The sequence below is a fragment of the Mustela nigripes genome, chromosome 4, assembly GCF_022355385.1.
Source record: "Mustela nigripes isolate SB6536 chromosome 4, MUSNIG.SB6536, whole genome shotgun sequence".
NCBI lineage: Eukaryota > Metazoa > Chordata > Mammalia > Carnivora > Mustelidae > Mustela > Mustela nigripes.
The window spans coordinates 85,472,462-85,488,857 of NC_081560.1; the positions used below are offsets into that span (position 1 = coordinate 85,472,462).

The 16,396-nt window shown below is 45.2% G+C and overlaps 2 protein-coding genes across 6 annotated transcripts in view; one reads left to right on the forward strand and one right to left on the reverse strand.

Annotated features, from left to right (window-relative positions):
- Positions 1-3,172, forward strand: part of ARMC10 (armadillo repeat containing 10) — a 32,685-nt gene extending 29,513 nt beyond the window's left edge. Inside the window, exons 5-6 of the mRNA XM_059396988.1 lie at positions 1,303-1,374; positions 2,216-3,172. Of these exons, the coding sequence (XP_059252971.1) occupies positions 1,303-1,374; positions 2,216-2,467 (324 nt within the window). The 3' untranslated portion in view covers positions 2,468-3,172. The remainder of the gene's footprint in view (positions 1-1,302; positions 1,375-2,215) is intronic.
- Positions 2,940-16,396, reverse strand: part of NAPEPLD (N-acyl phosphatidylethanolamine phospholipase D) — a 52,427-nt gene continuing 38,970 nt past the window's right edge. For all 5 annotated transcript variants that reach the window (XM_059396985.1, XM_059396982.1, XM_059396984.1 and 2 more), the window contains exons 3-5: positions 13,799-14,445; positions 10,892-11,006; positions 2,940-6,460 (exon numbers count right to left, since the gene is read on the reverse strand). In XM_059396985.1, coding sequence (XP_059252968.1) covers positions 6,332-6,460; positions 10,892-11,006; positions 13,799-14,445 — 891 coding nt within the window. In that variant the 3' untranslated portion in view covers positions 2,940-6,331. The remainder of the gene's footprint in view (positions 6,461-10,891; positions 11,007-13,798; positions 14,446-16,396) is intronic.

Below are 16,396 nucleotides of genomic sequence, written 5' to 3' on the forward strand. Positions count from 1 at the left end.
CAGTTGGGACGCAGATGATCCTTCTGGCTTCCCATCAGAGGCTGTGTCACACCACCTGTCATTCACCCCACTTCCTTTCGTCACATGGGCATTTTATCACCTATCATAAGGGTAAGTACAGAACACGAAGATATTTTCAGTGTCTCTTCAGCAGCATATGTACTAAATTAGATATTTTGAGAGATGATATTCATATAACTTACTACAGTACATTACTGTAATTGTTCTATTTTATTATTGTTGTTAATCTTACTGCACCTAATCTATAAATTTTAGCACAGATATGTATGTATAGGAAAACACAGTATATATAGGGTTTGCTATTATCCATGATTTTAGGTGTGTGTTGGGGGGCGGTCTTCAAATATATCCCCTTAGAATGATAAGAGGGGGGCACCTGGGTGGCTCAGTGGGTGCCTCTGCCTTTGGCTCAGGTCGTGATCCCAGAGTCCTGGGATCAAGCCCCGCATCGGGGCTTTCTGCTAGCACAGAGCCTGCTTCCACCTCTCTCTCTGCCTACTTGTGATCTCTGTCAAATAAATAAAATCTTTAAAAAAAAAAATGATAATGAGACTACGGTACTGACCAGTTCTAAGTGACGGGAATGCTGATATTTTAGTTGTCAGCTCTGAGTTAACATTTGTTTGCCCATTATTTATCACTGTCTACTTGAAGGATTTTAAAAACATTTTTCATGGGGTAGCTGGGTGGCTCAGTTGGTCAAGCATCTGCCTTCAGCATCTCCCTCTCCCTCTGCCCTTCCCTTCTGCTTGTGCTGGCACACCCTCTCAAATAAATATATATAAAAACATTTTTCACATAAAAAGATAAGCTCAAAGTTTCATAGTAACCTACTAAAAAGGACTGTATGTTTATCTAGTCTTGGTCACCAAACTGTTCTGAGATCTTCATACTTTAAATATAAACAAGCTTTGAGAGAGTCCTTTTTTTGTTCCAAAGATCATATTTCATTTACCAATAACTGTAATAAAGCTCATTTATGTAAATAATATTAAGCTTATTACCCTAGGTTAGGGGGTGAGGCAGGTAGACAGTGAGACAGACATTCACCATCTTCTCCCCAACAATGTGGCTGGAAAAATACGGTCTCACTAACCCTGCTGTGTGAGCAGCACTCCAGGAGTGCTGTACAGGAGCGGGCTCCCTGGGGTACAGAATTTGAGCTGGAGACTGAAGCCCAGGCTGGACTTTAAAATGTGGACACACTGAGAGGATGGTGGCCAGGGAGAGGCAAATCCATGCTCACGGGTCTGAAATAAACCAGTATGACTGTTCTTTTAGGTTCAAGTTTTGAAACTGCTTGTGAACTTGTCTGAAAATCCAGCCATGGCAGATGGACTCCTTAGTGCCCAGGTAAATAGCTAAGATACATGTTTTATAACTATATGAATATATAGATATGGATGGTCTAGAAAGATTTATCCCCCAAATGTTAACAGATTATTTGTGAGGAGCACAGGGTTTTGTTTTGGTTCTTTTTGCCTACACAAATTACCTAAATTTTCTATAATGAACCAATTTTACTTTTAAAAAATCATTTTGGAAGGGGCCTCCCTAACAACCACAAATTTTTTTCTCTCTCCATTTTGGGGTATACACGTATGTGACTGCATCTCTTCCCCTTGACATGTTCATGTTCGCATATCTCTTCATGGGCACTGAAACACTAGTCCCCAGGATGCACCACATGCAAGCCCAGCGCCAGAACACCAGTGAGCACACTCACGCAGCCTAAGAAAAAATAAAACCTAGCAAACAAACACAATAACTAAAAGCTGAGATAAGTGTTCTGAAGGAAGCGAGGGTGGTGCAGACCATGAACGGGGCTCCGCTCCTGTAAGGGAAGGACCTGTTCCTCCCTGCGCCCCGGCCCTGCAGGTTACAGTGGGCATGACGTGTCGGGGAACTGAGGAACCCCCGGGAGGGCTGAATGATGGACCTTAAAACAGATGTGGGTGTTTTTCCCAAGACTACCTTTTAGAACTCCAAGAAAATAGTATTTTTCAGCTGAAATAGTGAAACCTTTGATTCCATTAGTGTAAAGTGTAAGGGTGCATAAGATTTTATATTAGGCGATATTAGGGATAATTTTCTATCACCCACTTTTTTAATGTATTCAATGTAGTTTTAAAATGTGAAAATATGCATGAAAAAATATGCATGAATAATTAACACTCATGGTTTCCTTTTTCAGGTGGACTCCTCATTCCTTTCCCTCTATGACAGCCACGTGGCAAAGGAGATTCTTCTTCGAGTTCTTACATTCTCCCAGAATATAAGTAACTGCCTCAAAAAAGAAGGCTGCTTAGCTGTTCAGCCTGCTTTCCCTAAAGGTTCCTTGTTTTTCCTGCTATATGGAGAAGAATGTGCCCAGAAAATGAGAGCTTTAGCTGAACACCATGATGCAGACGTGAAGGAAAAGGTAACGGTCCTACCCAGGTTCTGATGGCAGCAGTTTTCATCTTCCAGCTGCCGAGTCTAAACAGTAGATCTCACATTTCATCATTAACACAGAGGGACCCTGCCATGGTCTTCCGGTTTATTTTGAACCATTTTATTGATATCAAATGAATAGAAGAGCTTGTTCTGACATCATTTCTTTTCATTTTGCCGTTTGCTGAGTTTACTTTGGTTACCTCCTTGATGTGACCAGCCAGTTGCCTTATTTACGAGTAAGCTAACCTCCTGCCCGTCTGAGACCTATTCGTGTGTGACTGGCTGGCTGGTTCAGGGCTGCTGCAGGAACGACCTTGGTCTTGCGCTTGTGAGGAGCTGCCCAGACATACTGCTTTCCCGAGTCTAATCTGAGTCAGACTGGCTTCTCGTCCTCACCACGCCCATTGGGTATGGTGGGCTGGGGCCAGTCTGATTGTCCATCTGTAGGCAACTGGTGAAATCAGTTATCTTAAAAGAAACAAGGAAGCCTGACTGTGCTTATGTGGAAAGGCCTCCAGAAAATGTGGATGTGTTTTTTAAATGAAAACTATGCTTCTATCCGGAGAATAGTTTCTAGAACGATAGCCAGATTCCAGGGAGTGGGACTGAGGAAAGGACTTTTTTATGTATACCTTCTTCTACTGTTTGAATTTTTTTAACCATCAGCACAAATTTTGTAAATTTTTTAAATAAAAAGGAAAAAGGTTTCTACACATTTTCTCTTAATAATACTTTATTCATTAATTTTCGTATTTTACATAGCTGAAATTTTCATACATTGTAAATTTTAGTCATTGTCACAATAGCTTATGGAATAAAAATACTATTAACAGACTTCGGTTCAGCCAGGTCTTCTGTAATATTCCAGTTCTTCCCCATCACCATGCCCAGTACGAGGCAAGTCAGTGTGCAGGCCGCAGCTTTCCTGCTCCGGGTATTTAAGGCAAAGCTGTGCGAGTATGTTAGATCTCATTTGTACATACAGGGATTTCCATAGGAAGTCACAAATCCTCAAACAGAAAAGTGTGTTTTCAGGGCTAGCCTGACACAAAAATCAAACTTGCAAGAAGTATTTTTACAGTAGAGAGGTGAAACCACGGACGTTCCCAGCTGGCTACAGCAGTTGGGGATAGATGCTGGCTGAGAACACTGCTTAGGCTTGCAGTGCTGACAAAAGTCCTCGTTCCCTGAAAGGCACATTTCTTTATAATGAATTTTTTAATCTGCCTCATTTAATTGAAAATACGTAGTCAAATGGGCACTGGATTAGAAAATAAATTGGGCTCTGATGTGCTTCAGCAGCACTGGATTCTAAAACCCCATCTCTTGTTTTCTGTTTTTAGTTTGAGTAGCTAATACTATTTCCTGGAGATCAGAGCACTGAGTCTGAAATGTCAGAATGCTAGAGAAAAAAGGGGAGTCCTTTTTAACTATCCTGATCTTTGTCTGTTGGGGTCAGGGCACATCTTAGTTTCTGTTGGCTGAGATGGCCCACAGTGTGGGATCCCTGCTGTGGGCAAGGAGGAGCCTCTTTACCACAGGGGCTCCTCCGTAAAACCTGTCGGGGTCCAGGGGGTGCCAGCTAATCAAATGAGCAAAATGAAAGTGATCACAGACAATAGAGTGAGAGGCATCACGCCACACCTCAACCTGAATGGAGGCAAGAAAGTGGATTTGGCTTATTTTTCAAAATTTCGTTTTGCTTTTGTATTTAAACCTTGAAAAAGGTAGCTAAGTGAAAACATGGAAGCCATGTGAAACAAATGTGATTCTACGAGAAGAGATGAAGCTCCCACGTACTTCTTCGCGAAATAAAAGGTCAGCATAGAAAAAAGGTGAAGGGTAATAGAAACTAAAGCTCGCAATCGGGCCTAGGAAAACGCGGCAGGCCCGTTAAGCAGAACTGGAACAAAGTGCTTGGAAACCTGCACTTCCATGGTACACGTGAATGCAGGAATCATGTTAAGGCCATTCATGGAGAAGACAAAGTAAGACGAATTTGGTCTGCTTCACAGAGCAGAGGTAAGAGGTGAATTCTCAACGTGGCGTGCAACAGCAGGGAAGGCGACCACACAGGTGAGCATGAGGACACCAGCCCCCCTCCCCCGCGACCTCATCCCCATCAACCTACCAGCTCCATTCCCATCTGCTTGCTAGGATGTTCCTTTGGAGTGAAAAGGTTTAGGGCTGTTCTGTTTTTCTCCTGAAGGCTATATTACAGGGAAATTGTGCTTTTACTGCCCCAAATCACACACATTCACATACATTATACATACACATTTCCCCTGGACTGATTTGCATCTCTGTAAGATAAAAATGCTAAATTCTGATAAAGATCATTGACATTTACTTTGGCTATCACTCTTTAAATTTACAAAGGAGACAAAGTTGTCCTCAGGGTTTCATGTCCTAAATATATATATGGTTGAATCTGCAGCAACAAGACACTATCAAAAGCAGCATGAGCCTATTTTCAGCTTTCAGAGCTACCAATCTATATTAGGCAGTGATGTCTTAAGAAATAATGTTCTCTCTTATATTTTCAAAGTGCTTAAAAAAAGAAAAACACTACTTATTCACATTTTTTGGAGGTAGGTCAAATGTCTTGTTCCACATGAGGAAACTGAGGCATAGTGAGCACAGGTGACTTACTGCAGGATACACAGAAAATCTGTGGTGGAAAAGGGATTAAAACTGAGATAAAGTGGCTAACAGGTGGCGTGCATATATGTATATGAAAATAAATAGATTACCGCCTGGGTAGCATTTGCTGTAGAAAACCTGTTTTGATTATTTTGTGTAAATAATGTTTGCTTCATGGAGACTGGGGAGCCAGGAGCACAGGATGGGCCTCTCCTGTGTCTGATCAGCTCTGGTGGTAGGTAGAGCAGTCAAGGGCCACAGTGCCCCTACAGGACTAAACTCTGGTCAGCTAAGTCCCCAAAACCATTTCTTTCTTAACTGCTGGTGTTCCACACTAGCTTAGTCAAAGTAGAATCGGGCTTAGAGGTCACTCAATATAAAAATATAAGCCATGTGAATCCTGTAAAACAGACTACATAGACCTGATCGATACATTCATAGTTGGAATAAAGGAGGTGGGAAAATGAGTAGATGGAGAGGAAATGGAATAGAGAATTAACATTTGAAGAACAGCATTTGTCTCTGTAAAATATTATTTCCTGGCAGTTATCTTTGTGCTTAGCAGGTCTGACTTTTAGATTAAAAATAGAAAATGTCACCAATCATGTCCTCCTAAGCAACCCCCTTCCCTGTCCCTCGCCAGCTTTGCTTCTGATTTGGGGATTGTAGATGTAAAAGAGAAAATACTCTTCCTCTTTTAAAAATGGGAACTTCGCCCAACCTCTTATGTTTCTATGCTTAGAAAAATAAATCACTGCACATCTGGCATATAAGCGCATCTGACCGAGCAGGGAGGGCTGCTGTAAGCGTGTGGGTGGCGGTGTCCTCATGTCCTCTAATGTGAACAGAAAACAGGTTTAGGTGTGCAGCCTCTGAAACTGTCTCGTTAGATAGACTCACCTTGTAGGAGGCCCTTAAAATCCATTTTCATAACATCCGACTTCTACCATTACACTATAATATTAAAATGAAAAAAATTCCATTGCAATGCTTACATTATTCAGAGGGTTCTAATTCCCCTTAGCCAATCTGCTGTGTAAATAACCCACCTCGGAACTCCTGCTTCTCTGTAAGGATTGGCAGGCGGAGCAGCAAGCAAGTTACCACGCAAAACAGAACACTAACTCATCGAAGTTGTTTCCTAAGTGTCGGAAATCCTCGTGTTCATGCATTTGTGAGTCCGTCTGAGCTTTGCAGTTACCTTCATCACTGACGGCTCCTGCGCTCACATTTATTCAGAGTTGTCCTCATCAGTATTGAGGTATCTGGATTCTCCATGCTTCAAGACAAAAAAATCTTCCGTCTTAAGTCCGTATCTTCCTAGAGCCTCGCTCAGCTTCACTGGGGGCTCCAAGTAATGCTGGCAAAGGGCAGACGAGGGGAGGGGAGGAATGGAAAAGGATTAACCATGCATGTATTTGGGGGATATTTCAAGTAAGAGTTGAAACTAAAATGACCAACATATGGGGGCACCTGGGTGTCTCAGTGGGTTAAAGCCTCTGCCTTCGGCTCAGGTCATGAGCTCAGGGTCCTGGGATCAAGCCCCGAGTTGGGCTCTCTGCTCAGCAGGGAGCCTGCTTCCTCCTCTCTCTCTCTGCCTACTTGTGATCTCTGTCAAATGGGTAAATATAATCTTTTAAAAAAATAAAAAATAATAAAATGATCAACATATGCCTCCTTAACATCCTTTTCATTCAAGCAGCAGATGAGTCCATCACAGTTTCTGAACTAGAGTCATCACTTCGGCCAGCAGAAATACCAAACTTAGCTGTCCAAGTACCATGAAAGTCACATGTGGTGCCAGCCTAGACTGAACATACTAGACTACACAACATCCGGTCACGGCTTCACTACACGAAATTCCAGCCTAAATGGAATCAATACCAAAGATAGTATTACAGAATGAGATGTTACCAAGATCTTTGAAGAGGACAGAAGCTTAGGTTATATAAGTCAGAGTGCGTATGTGTAAGCAAACTCTGGAGAAAAGATTTCTGGCTCACAGACGGTCATTCCCCTCAAACCGCCAGCCAGGCATCGACGAGAGCTCTAGTCTCCAGCATACAAGGAGGACCCAGAGGACAGAGCTAAGACAGGTCAAATTTAGTCATTTCCCCTTCTCCTTTGTCCCGAGATTCTTCTTTTCTCCATTTCAACTAGAAAAGCTATAAAATGAGAAGTATAAAATAGGAATAAAAAAATCTATCGATGGGTCTGCTTCCACCCGTCAGACAACATCTGACCTCAGAGCGCTGATCTGGAGTAGCCAGCATCCGTCTACTCCCAGAGCGATACGGGAATGCTAAGAAACAGATAGGATGTTATCACACTGCGTAACACAACGTGGGGAGAGAGAGGGAGGAGTGATAAGCACTGGGGATGGAGGTTTAATTTTACATACCACAGGTTAAGAGCAGGTTAAGAGATCCTCTATGAGAAGGTAGTGTTTGACCCAAGACCTGGCAGAGGACGACACTGGGCTTGGGAGGCAGTTGGGGGAGATGAGTGGGAGGGAAGCTACTGACTTGAGTCAAGGCATAAAGGTCATGGCCTTTGAGAGTGCTGAGAACAGATGGGAAGGGGCAAAGTGGTGACAGTGCAAGTAGTGAAAAGTAGTCCAAGTGTGAAATACTCTGGGCGTGGGTGCACCTGGCTGGCTCAGTTAGTAGAACATGCAACTCGCTTGATCTTGGGGTCATGTATTCGAGCCCCATGTTGCAGGGAGAGATTACTTATGTATGCTGAAGTTTGAGCTGACTGCATGCGGGGTGAACAGGATGGGGGACAGGAGAAAAGTCCAGGTTTTGATCTGAGTAACTAGGACCATGTTCCAAGATGTAAAAGAAGCAAGTTTGAGGGAAGATCAGAACTCAAGTTTTTAGTACCTGATGGACATCCAAGTGAAGATGTCAAACAGGGAGTTGGGTATATAAACATGGATTATGGAGAAAGAAACATGGATTAAGGTACAGTGGACCAATGGCCCTAAGACCAAAGATACACCCAATCAAGGGAGTGACCCACTAGAGATGAGGCCCACAGATGGGGTCAGAGGGCACTCCCTGCTTTGGGGGTGGGGGATGGGGACATGGTGACCCCAAAGAGACAGCCAGTGATGTACTAGGTGTTAAGACACACAGGTTGGCTAATACGTATTAGCGACATGATCTTTTCTCCTCCCTCACTGGCTTCTGCATCATGGAGGAAATTGCTAATATTCCCAATAAAGTGTAACTTTAACAGCTTTAAGTCTAAATATTTCCCTTATAAAACTGTTAGTATAAGAGATTCAAAAATTAAATTCTTTCCCATTGAAAAATGACTTGCTTCGTTAAGTTGCACCATCCCTGCCCCCCTGCAATACACACACACCCGAGTGCTCTACAAGTCTTGGCCAAAAACACACTGACACAATCACCCTACACTAATTGTTTCTTTGCTCAACACTTTAGTAATAGGCTCTAATTTACTGTGGACTTTGAGGTTGCCTTCTGAGTTTCTTCACGGGTCAATTGTTGGCTGTTTTGGCCATTGAGAAGGTAACCCTAGAAGAAGGCAAGGAAGCCTTCCGAGTGACTGGTGGCAATCTCATTGTCCAAACACTTTAGTCCCACAAGTGAAGTAAAAATGCCCCACGGCCAAACAGCAGGTATGAATCCAGCAAGACAGCAGATGAGAGGAGTGGAGGGGCAGAGGAAGTGCCCAGCACTCGCCCCATTCATCAACCTGCCCAGACATAACCTAGCTTACGTGATGCCTGAAATTAGGTTCCACCAAAACTAGTGAGTTTTTAAAAGTTTTAGTGCTTAAAAACATCACGTAGAAATCCCACTCATAATTGCTGACACAGACTAGATGTTGCCATATATACAACTTTTTAAGTGTTGCCAGGTGAAGGACATCCTCAGTCTGCTGTTACAGTAAGTAGCTATTAGAACTACCTCTATGCAAATCACGTTAAAGTGTTTACCCATAGGGTAAATATCCAAAAATTCTTTATAATTGAACAAATTCAGAGTTGCCCAGTTTATGCATCTAATGCAAAGTGTGAACATATTCTGGGACGCCTGGGTGGCTCAGTTGGTTGGACGACTGCCTTCGGCTCAGGTCATGGTCCTGGAGTCCTGGGATCGAGTCCCGCATCGGGCTCCCAGCTCCATGGGGAGTCTGCTTCTCTCTCTGACCTTCTCCTCATTCATGCTCTCTCTCACTGTCTATCTCTCAAGTAAATAAATAAAATCTTTAAAAAAAGAAAAAAAAGTGTGAACATATTCTGAATTGCTAAGATTAATGAATTTGTTACAGGTTTCATTAAGAAATAAAGATGGTGGTTAGATTTTTAACGGGAAGAATTCCTGGGAGGCTGAATACCACTAACTCTTGAAGATGGTGGTTTCTATCTTCTCATCTTCCTCATCTCAGGAAAGTAATTGGGAAGATAGTCACACTCTTCATTTAAAAATCTAGGAGTCATCCTTGATCTTTTTCTTTGAACAGATGTAATAAAATAGTGGGACTTTATCTAAGTCTCTCTGTAGATCATATATAGACACGTGTACCTAGACCTACACACATGAGCTACATCTATGGGATAAGAAAGCCACTGAATAGTACGGTACAGCCACAGGAAACCAGCATCGAATTTCCCCTTCACATACATGCAGGCACTCTTGTTCTCATTCATTCTCCCTGGCCCTGGGGTCATTCATTCACTGGCTCCCCGAGAGCGCCTGGCTCAGGGATGCTATATCATGGGGTGGGAATTTGGACTTGGGGCTGGAGAGGGTGGACAGGCCAGAAACAGAGCAGAGGTAGTTCCTTCAACAGCCTGAAAACACAGGGTTCCTGCAACGCGGCCCTGGGATGAGGAAGAGGCTACACAAAGCAAAGGAGAAGATGCCAAGTTCAACCATCCATTTCTAAATTTTGCATAGGGTAGGACCCGAATCCAGGAAAGGAGAAAACGTTTTGCTATCCCTCTACGTGATCCCAGAACCTTGGTTAATAGCAGAGTTCTAGGACTCACCTACCTTACGGAAAAAATCAGCTCTTCTGCGTTAGTCTAGGAATAAAACCACCATTTATCCCACCACCTGGCACATAGCACCCCGTCACTACTTCCTGAATAAAAAACGTACTCCTAAAAAGTTCCAAGCTGTCCAGCCTCACTTCCCGTATGGCCCTCCATGTCACATCCATACTCTGACTCAACTACTTCCTCACCATTCTCCTTTGCTTGCTGCCTCCAATCCTATGCTCTGCCCCTTTCTCCTCTTGAAATGCCTTCCTACCTTGCCTTCTCACAGGGAAGTTCAGATGTCCCCTCTTCCAGGAAGCCCTCCCTCCCTGATCCTTCCAAATCACTAACAGTCCATGACTCGTGAGACCACCTTGTCCCACAGTGAAGCACTTCTTTCCATGCCTGTTTTAGAATTACACCCCCTTACACCTTCTGCTAGAACAAAAGCCCCTTCGAGGCGGTGGCAGGTGGGGGCGGGGGGGGGTGTGGAACATGACGGTTCATTTTTCTATTTCCAAGACTATAGGTTTGGTTCTATAAACACATGCTTCAGTGACAGAAATAAGCCCAAAGCACAGCATGTAAGGAGATTTTCTCGCTGTATATAAATACCGTTTTACCAGCTAGTGTGAGCGATCCCCTTACTACACGAGAGGGCTGCGCACATGTGATGCCAGTCGGGCCTCTGAGCTCACTGCAGGGGGAGCGGACACTGGAACCCTCTCAGGTCAAGCACATAACCAAAGTGATGTTTACCACGATCAGACTCACCTCATTTGCTAAGGCAAAAGTTCCCCAGTGAATTGCCACAGATTTCCTTGTCTGAACATCAATGTGAATCCTCACAGCTTCTTCCGGGTCTACGTGCTGGTATTTCATAAACCACCTGATAAAACAGCAATTTATTAATTCTGGCCTTTGGAATACACCCTCAATTCTAATTACTGCTTCATTTAATCAGCCTTGAAACGTTCTGCACAGGACTGAGAAAGGCAAAAGCCATCTCTTTTAAGTATACTTTTCTGCTGGAAGACAAAATAAGCAAAGATCTTAAATTGCCACACGCTTGCTAAGTCTCAAGCAAAGCTCCCCTTTGCAAGCCAAGATGTCATTTCACGAGCATTTGATTTTACTGACCATTTATTCTGAAGGTATGTTCTACTCTTAAAGAAGCAGAGTCTTTGCAATCCTGGTATGAATCAAAGAAACTAAGGGGTCAAGAGCTAGAAGCCAAAAGCGTGATTCAGGATAACCTGAATAAACTTGCTGAAACCATTGTTTTTTTAGCTTGCTAAAGCAAAAAGCAAACAAAAATTAGTGTAGGATATTTAAAGACTGGGAGCAAAAAAAAAAAAAATCAGTTGCTATGCAAGGATGTTATTTAAACACCATACACCATACTGAACAGTGAGGTGTAGGATTTAGAGGGAGAGAACCTGCCGGGGGCTACGGGGAGCGCGTGGAGACAGTGTGAGGCTGCCCAAAGTCTGGGGAGGGCAGGGCCCTGGAGGCTGGGGCCTGCACAGAGACCCCAGCTCTACCCCTGCTGGGTGTGTGGAGCTCAGGCCTTCGGCTCCCAGCTCTGCTGCATCGAGACTCATGGACCTGGACTCAACACAGGTGCTTCTGTGTTTCACAGAACACACCACGGACAAGTTCATTGGCAACAGCTAAAGGGTGGTTATTTACTGTTGGGAGCTGCCGAGCCCCCTGGGAGGCTGAAAACAAAGCCACTGTGTTCTACTCAACAGCGGGTCAGAGAAGCACAGTTCTGTCCTGCCTCCTGACACTCGGATCCCAGGCAAGATGCAAACAGCTTTTGGTGTTTCTACTGATTTTTTTTTCTTTAAACTCCTATAGCCAATCAAAGCGATGGACATACTCCTTTCCACCCTTCATGTCTATCTGACATAAATTCAGAATTTTTATTTTGGTGTGAAAGTTAAAATAAAAACAACATCCTGGGGCACTTGGCTGGCTCAGTCGGTGGAACATGTGACTCTCTATTTTGGGGACATGAGTTCAAGCCCCATGTTGGGCATAGAGCTTACTTAAACAACAACAAAACGCAAAACAGAACTTCTTACCAGCTTGCATAGAATATCTGGTGACAGATCCCCACAGGGATACTACTGAAAGCTGCCTGGGGGTAATCATCGTACATTCAGAGAGTACTGAAACTGTGCTGGGAACCTTAGTTCTAAAACTGTTAGTACTGACCAGAGAGATGGATCATGCAGCAGAAGCTACACAGCCTAATTCTTAGAGCAAATACTGTGCTGCTGGCCTCTCCCAACTTAGTAACAGGACAGCTGCAATGCAAGCAGGAAGGGGGAATTCTGTGATTTTTATAGTGAATCTGTACACAATATACCAACACATATATGGGATCCTTATATATTATGACACAGGAAAAATCTTCAGAATTACAAATAAGGTATTCTAATATATTAAGAATACCCTGAGGGGTGCCTGAGTGGCTCAGTCGGTTAAGTATCTGCCTTCCGCTCAGGTCATGATCCCAGGGTCCTGGGATCAACCCCCACATTGGGCTCCCTGCTCAGCAAGGAGCCTCTACAAGTCCCTCTCCAAGGGACTTGGACTTCTCTCCAAGTCCCGCTGCTTGTGTTCCCTCTCTCACTGTGTCTGTCAAATAAATAAAATCTTAAAAAATTTTTTAAAAAGAGGTGGAAAACCAAAGATCAAAGACAACTGATTCATAGTAATTTTTAAAAATAGGGTAGAAGTACCTAGCGCCTTAAAGACACTAGGGGAAAAAAAAAGAAAAAAGCCTTAATAAACAGTGAAGAAATGGTTTTAGTGAGCTTAAAGTTAAATACAACAAAATCAGATGGAAATAGTCAGATTTGCACAATTCATTTTTGAGTTAGTGTTTCTCCTGCTTGTGGGATTGCCGAAATTAAACGCCATCCTACATACAATTCTGTATCTGTGCCTGTACCACAGGAAAGAAGGCATGTCTTCTACTATTGGTGTTTATTTTCTCTTAACTGGTATCTGTCACCCAGCGTTCACTGAAATCGGGCTGCATTCTCTGAAATCTCTCTTTCCCTGAGCCGGACAATATGAAGGAGAGCACAGGCAGGGCCGGGTCTCCTGGGTCTCCAGTGCCTTGTGACCTTCAACCGCTCTGACTGCAGGCAAGGCGGGTACAGCGGGTACAGCGGGAACAGCCACACTGAGGGACACGGGACCAGTGCAAGGGACTCACTGCTCGGATTCCTCACTTGTTCTCTGCCCAGGGCAGGAGAGCTACAGCCTGGGGACGGGCTCGCGGGACGTGGAGCGGAAGGTGGTTGCAGAGAGTTCCCCACGTGACGAACAAGAGCCGGCTTAGCTTTGCTGACTGGCTGATCAGTTTAACCCAAGTCAGAACCGTACCTGAACTTGCAGCTAGGCTGCAGCAATTCTTTAACCCTCGGTCCAGCTTTCCTGGCGACAGGATCTCGGATTCTGAGTCATCACGTAACAGTATGACGGACTGAGATACTTGACAAGAACTGAATCTGACCCACCAACCTCCGAAATCACCGCCAGTAACAAACATCCACCGTTAAAATCACAAACGATACCCCAAAGTATCCCGAATTCGAAACTCCTTTAGAGTCAGGCCACCCGTCATGGAGCAGGGCTGCCTCCCCGGGGGCCCCCACACACCTGGGTTCATACGCGCCAATGGGAATAGCCGCGAGGTCAAAGGGGCCAAACCGTTTTCCTATCTCTTTGAAAGCCGGGCAATAACCAGTGTCTCCTGCGAAAAAAAACCGACTCCAGGGCCCCAAGACAGACCAGCTGCCCCACAGAACCTTGTTGTCATCCATGAGAGTCCTTTTACACCAGTGCTGTGAAGGGGTGAAGACAAAGGTGACCTGATCGTGGCCGGGGACACAGTTCTCCTCCCACCAGTCCAGCTCGATCACGTTCTCGCAGCCGCACTTCTGCATCCAGTCGAGGAGGCCCAGAGGCACGAACCACCGCAGCTCCGGGCCGAAGCGCTCGTTCAGGGCGAGGACGGAGTTGTAGTCCAGATGGTCGTAGTGGTTGTGGCTGATGAGGACCGCGTCTATCGGGGGCAGTTCGCTCACAGTGCAGGGCGCGCGGCGGAAACGCTTGGGACCCACGCGTTGTGACGGTGATGCGCGAGAGCTGAAGACGGGGTCAGTGAGGAAGATGAGCTCGTCCATTTCCACCATCACCGTGGCGTGTCCCAGCCACGTGACCCGCAGGCCGGCCTCCCGCACGCCGGCCTCCTGGGGCTCGTCGATAAAATAAGGCTTCAGCACCGGGAGCTCTTTATCAAGTTCCTATGCAGAGAGAGAAAGAAAAGCAGCTGTTGGAGGGGGTTAGAAAAAGGTACGTAAGAACAGAGTTTGACATAAATCAGAGAGAGAAGGGCTATTTGGGAGAGAACTGACCTCATTCAGTAAATGTGCTATTTTTGCTTATTGCTTAAAAATGCACATTTCTTTCTGAATCTGACTCCATAAAATCATGATAGTATAAGGTCTCAGTCCCAAATGCTGGAGACAAAGGGAAAATTAAATTGGCCATCTGAGCACCGCTGAATGTATTAACCTTCTGAAAAGCTCTCTCCTATAGGTGCTGGAAGCCGAGCTGGCCGAGCCGTGGTCACTCTGCCATCGCCCCTTCACGTGGCCGGTGCCTTTGCTGTGAACACCGGTCTCAGAAGCAGCTCAGCCTGGATGGTCAACAGAACTCACAGACATTTCTTGGCAGATCTTGTAGCTCAGATAAGAATCGGACTTTCTGAGCACACAGAGCTCAGAGCAGAGTGAGGTGCTGATACCCCAGCGACCCCCACCCCTACCCGGCCCCTGTACAGAGGGCTCTCCCCATTCCTCACCCTCAAGGCTTTCCACCACCCAGCAAGCCACAGCAAATTGTGGTCCCTGCCTGTGAAGGGATTGCTTTTGGGGGGTAAAGAGATGTAAAAATGCTAAAGACACAAAACAGAAGCATTAATTCCTTTAGTTGGCCTACATTTTCTCCTCGGATTAAGGGAAAACAAGAAGCGGCTCTGTTTTGGGATCACAGTCCTGGCTTGTATTAGTGCTTTCTGAATTGTGCTTTGGCGATCTGCTCTACAGCCGGATCGAACTCTCTTACAGGCAGATGTTGCGTGAACTGGCCGTCCTCGTGCTGGAGGGACGCTAGAGCTCCAACCTCCTTCCCCACTTCTCACCCACCCCAGAAACATTTCTTTCAAGCCTCAGTAACAGGACAAGCTCTTCTCCAGAGTAACTGGCTTTATTCATTTGACTGCCACTGGGAAACTCTTACCAGTGTCTGCTCTGCTCTGTGCTTGGGCTGGGAAGCAGGGGTAAGTCTCCTGCCGGTGCTGCCTGGCACAATGGTGCACGTTTCTTAATTGCGGCTTCACTTCCCTGCACTAAGAGTCTGTGTGCTCTTCTGTGTTCGATCTGATTTTTATTCCTACATCTATTTTCCTAAGTTGCTGCACATCAATTTTGAAGAGTCTGGTATTGGATAATTAAGGAGAAGACAAGATGTGCTACAGCCCAAGAAGAAGGAATGAAGAGCCGGGTTGCCAAAGGCATCAGGGACACGGTAACCTGTGTGAGCTGCTGCAGAACTGATGAGAAGTTCATGATGCGGAGGAAAGGAAGTCATTTCAGGTGGAGAAAATGCCCAAGCAAAGGCCCAGAGCCTAACAGGAATGTGGCATTCAGGGGCACGGGACAATCTATAAAGGATAAGAACACAGCCAGGGCCTTGAATGCTACCCAGGGACAGGAAGCATCTTAAAAGCGGGGGAGGGAGGCAGTGCCTGGCTGGCTCAAGTCAGCTAAGTGTCCAATTCTTGATTTCGGCCCAGGGCGTGATCTCAGGGTTGTGAGATCGAGCCCAGCTTCTGGCTCTGAGCTCAGCCAGGAGTCTGCTTGCGATTCTCTCCCTCTACCCCTCCCCCAACTCGTGCGTGCACATACACCCACTCTAATAAATGAATTTTAAAAAAAAGAAAGAAAGAAAAAGGCTTATCCCAATTTAGGTTTAGAGGAAACACTTTTAGAGTGCAAATGATGACCCGGCATGCGTCACAAGAGCTGCGGTGACAGATGAAGACCAAACAAAGGAGACAGGAGTGAGACAGGCCAGAGAGGGAAGAGAGCCAAGCGGTCACAGACTGTGTGAGTGGGAAAAGGCCCATGATGGAGGAAGAGCAGGAGCAGCAGAAGTGGAGGACGACAAAGACGCCTCTTAGCCACTCTACGC